This window comes from Ischnura elegans, chromosome 3, assembly GCF_921293095.1.
Source record: "Ischnura elegans chromosome 3, ioIscEleg1.1, whole genome shotgun sequence".
Classification (NCBI taxonomy): Eukaryota; Metazoa; Arthropoda; class Insecta; order Odonata; family Coenagrionidae; genus Ischnura; species Ischnura elegans.
Window position 1 is genome coordinate 58,395,226 of NC_060248.1, and position 6,518 is coordinate 58,401,743.

The 6,518-nt window shown below is 38.7% G+C and overlaps 1 protein-coding gene across 1 annotated transcript; it reads left to right on the forward strand.

The window, feature by feature from the left end:
- Positions 1–762: 762 nt before the first annotated feature.
- Positions 763–4,483, forward strand: LOC124155856. The gene is made up of 2 exons (XM_046530008.1): positions 763–935; positions 1,704–4,483. The coding sequence occupies exon 2, from the start codon at positions 1,709–1,711 to the stop codon at positions 2,477–2,479; it is 771 nt and encodes a 256-aa protein (XP_046385964.1). The 5' UTR covers positions 763–935; positions 1,704–1,708; the 3' UTR covers positions 2,480–4,483.
- The last annotated feature ends 2,035 nt before the right edge of the window (positions 4,484–6,518 follow it).

Below are 6,518 nucleotides of genomic sequence, written 5' to 3' on the forward strand. Positions count from 1 at the left end.
GAAAAAATGTGTGGAATGAATGTGTTGGTACGCGTTCCGGTGCTTAAAATTTTATTAATTAAGAATACAGCATAAAATAATGCTGCGGTGCGGGGACCATAGGTGATGGCGTAGCCACGGGGGTGATTTTCCGGGTTACCAAGAGGCGCCAAAAAACCCTTTTGCCCTGTGGCGTTTTTCACACACCGAACCACAGCCACCTCGAAAGAGCCACCCACTAGTAGAAAGCCACCTCTTTCTACTGTCTGTAAAAAAAAGCAAGATACCCGAGTTTGAGGAGCTCTAGCGTCTAAACGAAGCAATCAATTTCAATGCAACAAAAAGCGTACGAAAGACAATTTATTTCTACGTCGTATCATCTACTTAAAAAAATCTTCGGCTCAATTCGGCATTTCCTGTACTTAATTTTTCCTCAAAAAAAAAGTACCCGATTTTTGCGCGTAAAATCAAGTGGCCCAACTTTGAGCGCTTGGAATTCCCATAGTTTTCGTTCGTGTGACTTGCAATTTTGATACAAAGAAGCCACATCTAGTGGATGGCTATGCCCGAGCTCTCCGCTAAACTCTTTCTCCTTTTCAAAATATTGGCTACGCCACTGACCGTAGGTGGTAATAGATAAAGTAATGAACAAAAGAAGTTCATTAGAGGGGAGGGCAGGTAGGTTTGAATGCATCCTTGGCGGAAGTGGAGGTACCGGACAAACTTCTATATGAGCAGGAGAGGGGCGGGGGAACTTCAAAAAAATTGAAGGGCGCGGGGTATCCCGCTTAATGTCCTCATTCCTTGTCCTTCCATCGCCGCGAAAGGATCTTACTGGAGGGCTACGCACCAACTCAACCGGAGCAATATCTTCTTCCTTGGTTGCCATCGAAAACCAGAGTGTGTCAGTCCATGAGACATTGGCAGAAACTAGGTACACAGAAGAAATCAGCGAGGTGAGTTAGTGAGCCCATAATTGTGATTTTTCCATTGTGATTTATGTGATTTTATGGGAATGACGGGCGGTCACAGTCGCAGGAGAAATACTCGAAAACCTGATTTCATGCGTGCTACAGACCTTTGCAGAAATTCGTTCCTTTCAGAAAATCTGCGAAAGCACTGCATGAAGCAAGTAACTTAGTACGCAGTCACGTGCACGGGTGGAAACTTATATACTCTAAGGATGAAATTCACCACGAAAATTATCATTTGGCTTCATCTTGAAAGAATATGACTTGGTGGTGTAACCGAAACCGTATCTGGCCGGCTATCTGGAGATCCGGGTTCAAATCTCGCCTAAGCCAAGAGATTTTTCATGACGAATTTTATCTTTGGTGCACATAAAATCTGTGAAGTCTGTGAGTGGGCGTGATTTTTCTTTCGTTTTTTGTTTTTGGTACGATTGTGGTCACCGGCGTGGGTGAAATCCTTGCAAACCTAAGTGAGTGCGTGGTTTTGAATTACCCGCAACATTTGTTCCATGGGACATGCGAATGTGTGAGTCAGTGCGTGTTTGTTATTTTCCTTCTGCTTTTTTATTTTGGTGTAATTTGCTCCTTAACTTATCTTTTAACCTAACTTCTAACCTATGCCTCTTTTACATCCAGTCCTCTAAGTGTCCCACAAAAGCGTACGGCTCTGGGCAACTAATTTTATTCAGCTACCGCACGGCCGCAGAACGCTCGTTAATATTTATCTCCATTTTATTTCGACTGCCAATATAGGGACGATGAAGACGCCCGTGCTCCACCTGGTCGTCGTCCTCCTCCTCCAACTCGCGCCCTCACACTGCGAGGAGCTGGGAGACGTCTTCCTGGTCCTAATCAATAACAGAGAAGAATCCCAGCGGACCGGACCTTACGTTTTGGAAGACTACTTTTGCCTAGATCCCGTGCTACCCTTGGACCAATCGTCGTGTCGAATCAGGGTCCTGGCACCGGTGAAGGCAACCTTCAGCGAGTCAAGGCTCTGGAACGTGTCCCTGGACTTCCAGCACCCTTCCAGAGCCAGGACCGTCTGTCACGTGAGGTGGCCGCCGTACGAGGACGTCCGGGTGTGGTGCGAAAGATCTGGGTCCGGGCTTCAGATCGCGGGGGTCCCAAAGTTCCGGACGGAGACGGCGACCGATGGGATTGTCGACTTCTACGACCTGATCCGGTCCGAGACCAAATGCTACCATACGATCGGGACGATCGAGTACCACAGGGACGGATTGACCGAGCTCCCAGAGAAGAGACCAACCGTGGTGTTCCGCACGGAACCCTCCGGTTGCGTCGCCGGAGTGGTCGGCGGCTATCGCGCCAACGATTACCGCACGACGGAGCCGCCGTGCCGTTACTTCCGCAGGAGAAAGTGCTGGCCGCTGAGGAAGGACCAGTACAATGCCTTGATAAGAGACATCGAGGCCGGCGATCTGTACGCCGATTTCCGCACGTCCAGCGAACGTCCGCCCGAGAGGTCTTCCAGTGATTTTTACACATCGGAGGATGTGGTGCAGTGAGCCTACTCAAGTCCGGTTCATCGAAAGAATAAGCAATACTTTTAGTAAAAATTCATCACTTAATGAAAAATAAGCTGATATAAAAAGTTAACCCACTTGAGTCCGGAAGTAAATAGAAAGAATTAGCATTAATTATAGAAAAACTCACCAAACGAAAAATAAGGTTTTATAAAAAGTGAACACACTTAAGTCCAGAAGTTTTTTTAGACAGAATAAGCAATAATTTTAGTAAAAATTCATCACTTAACGAAAAATAAGCTTATATAAAAAGTAAACCGACTTAAGTTCGGAAGTTTATTGAGAGAATTAGCATTAATTTTAGAAAAATTCATGACCTAACGAAAAATAAGCATTCATAAAAAGTGAACACACTTAAGCCCAGAATTTTTTAGAAAGAATAAGCAATAATTTTAGTAAAAAATCAATACTTAACAACACTTAATGAAAAACAATCTTTGCAGGTTTCGGGGAATATAGAGGTAATAATAAACGCGTACTCGACGTCATCTGTCATTCGTGCGGCCGATTAATACAAAAAATGGTAAGAAATTTGAGTTTAGCCCTTAACCAGAAAGTTTATAAAAGGTGAACCCACCAAAGTCAGGAAGTTTATAATATGTATAAGAAACAATTTTGAATTCAGCACATAATGAAAAATTAGCTTCACAGCTTTGGGGTATTCGCGGAGAATAACTAACACTTGCTTGACGCCATCTGTCATTGCTAAGTCCACAGCAATAACTTTTACTTCAGCACTTACCGAAACTTTAGCTTCAAAGGTTCGGGGCGTTCAGAAAAAATAATAAACACATTTCCTTCCCGAGATGTCGTCTACTAGGATCCACAGTTTGACTTAAAAAAAAACAAGGATGAAAAGCGCAACAAAAAATGAATACGCCACCGCGCGATCCAAAGTTTCACGCTAATTTTCCCGGTAATTCAAAATCTATCGAAGCCTACGCGACATTTTCCCGTTAATTCAGCACCGTTCAGCACTAATTAATTTTATGAACGCTGACATTGACGTATCATTTCTGGCTTTTCACGCGAAGTGCTTCATGCGCACGGCCGGCTTTTCTTATAGGCCAACTAGGTTCGGCCAGGGGCCTCAAGGTCAGGAGGGGCCTAAATTTAAATTGTAAGAAAAATTAAAACTAGACTATTATAAAAACAGTGGATACTAAAACACTAAATCGGAAACAAGGAGAAATTCTACAAATATGACTAAAAAACAAATATATCGGTTAAGATCAACGCGTTTGGCTCAACGCTACTAGTGGCGGTTCTAAAGTCAAAAGCGAAAAAGTACTTAAAAGGACGCAAAAATCCCTCTCGATCGGCCGAATTTGATCACCTTTTCCGAGACGTATTATTCATTCAACACGTGTGTTATTACATTGCAATTTTCAATGCTTAATGCTTACTGAGAAGACCTTCGTCTACATTTTCCTCAATCGCAAGTACCTAATAAGATTTCAAATCTGAGAATTTACTGCGGTAAATATTTTCTAAGTTGAGATACAGCCCATTGTTAATGAGGTAGTACTCGATGTTTACCATGAAAATTCTAAATTTATAGGATACGCTTTAAAAAATCTACCAATATGTCACTTAAAAAGACTGGTCGAGTGGAAGTGTTGCGTCTTCTAAAGTTACAGTTGTTACAGCTGTTACAGTTCCATTTCCACGTATTTGCTTTTAAGTTCAGATATTTGATGTGGTTTCAGGCTTCAGCTTTGAGTAATTACATGAATGGATGTACGTGTATTTGAGTGAAATGCTTATCTAGTCTCAATCAAATTAAAAATTTAATATTATTGGGCCAAGTTGAAGTATGTGAAATGCGAATCAATTCAGAATTAATTTAATTGATAGGCTATTCTTTGAAAAATTTTGTTCATGCATTCGATAGAGATAGAGCATAATTGAGTGGCATGTCACACAAAACTGTACCAATGTTACTTATTTCATGGAATCAGGAAATATAAAATTGAAGACGAGAAATTTAACTGAATTTTAATTTTTAAAGGCATATAAACGAAACCTACTTAGTAATTTCTGACGGTTGAAGGATTTTATTGTTTATTCCACAAAGAGCCTGGCAGGATAAGATGGAGAATTTAACCCAGGACCCACTTGAAACCAGACTGGTACCATCATGCATTGAAGCAAATAACAGTACAATCTTTAAAATATAATTTTTTACAAAGAACCTAGTTAAAAAAAAAGAAAATAAAGGCCCACGTCGGAATGCATTCCAAAATTTCAAAAATGTTCGATTAGGAAGTTACATTAATTTTATAAGAACGTTTCTGATATCATAAACGAAAAATGAGGTGAGCTTATAAGATTATATTCAATTTCGCTGAGAGTCAAAATTTTTATCTATGACCAGAAAGGATAATTTTTATTCTCACATGCGCACCATGCATTTCGATTTTTAAATCTCCAAATTTTCTCCTAACTCTTATAGATACTTTCTGATCAAACGTGTTTGAAATGTTCAATACATCAAGAGGCTGCAGGCCGTTATTTTCTTTTTTAAATAAAACGTGTTTTTTTAATAAAAAGAATAATATTTTTATGCCATAATATATTTTTACACTTTTCTCTTGCTAAACTTAAACACTTCGTATTTTTAAAATTTAGCATTATAATTTTTTTTCCAGCCTTTATATCAACTCACCAACCTGTCTGTTTGTTTGTCTGGTACAAATCTTGTAACTGAAATTTGACTCACTTCCTGTGAAGCAAAAACGCTGAAATTTTGCACACTTCTTCATTTCCGATGACAATACATGAAAATATAACTTTTTCTCTCCAACCCCCCTTTAACCACCCCCCAGTCAACCTATAGCCCCCCAAAACATGTTTTTGATCTAAGAAGTTCCAAATGGTCGATTTTCGTGTTTTGCGACCACAGTAAAAGTTATCCACCATAAAATTTCCCATTTTGAAACATAGGGGGCTTACCATTCACTGAAAATTTAATAAATATAGTGACTTTTGTCTTTTGTTTTTGTTAATTAATACGTCACTTTTGGTTTTTCGGGGTCACTGAGTTTTTTTGCTTTGTGACATATATAAATGTTGCTCATCCCCTGTAATCTAAATATAAAGGCTGGTTTTAAAAAAAAATTTTTTTATAAGAGCTTATTTTATTTTATAACGATAGGTTTTATCAAGAGCCGTCAAGAGTTTCATAATGGATTTTTCGTAAATACTCATGCACTTTGTTTGTTATGCTCAAATTAAATAAAAGAAATTGGTCCGAGTGCGAAAATCTGATACAATATTATAATTAAACTCTTCATCCTTGCCAGTCTACCATGACCTGAGATACTGTATTATTAACTATTCCCTCTTTCACTTCACTTTCTTTTTTCCGACTCCAATATTTTTTCTATTTCTGTCTCGTTTCAATACTTTAAACCCCTTTTCTTAACTAAATTCAATTTATGTAACTCCTTACTTCAATTTTAAATATTTTATGACAAAATGCTGTTTAATTATATGAATTGCAATAAAAATTTTCTATAAATGTATTTTCTACAATTTTCACTAAATTCGATTGATTTCATTCAACCTACGCCCTTTATCCAGAAGCAGTTTTGAAACATCGCCAAACGCTAAAACTTCACGCTGCAGCTGAACTATAAATGCAAATGTTAGTTGTCAAGAATGGCAGCTCATACTGCTTTTGAATGTCTAAAAATTGCATAAGTATGCCTTATCATCGGGTTAGGGGCTATTCTGAAATTTTCAGCGCTCAAGGTAATCAGGATGTGGTCGAAATTTGAGTTGCAAGATTTTTCCCAGAAGGATGAAAGCACACACAAACAAGGAAGCGAGATAAACGTGGTGACGAGATTAATGAAAAATGTCAATCAAAGGTCAAACGGTGTTTTTGTAAATATTTAGGCGAAAAATTGAAATATTGAAACAATTTAAAACAAGAAAGATGAATTCATGCAAAGAATTTTTAACAATATACTAGATTTTGATTTTATCTATTCATGTCTTGGATAGCGTTTAAAAT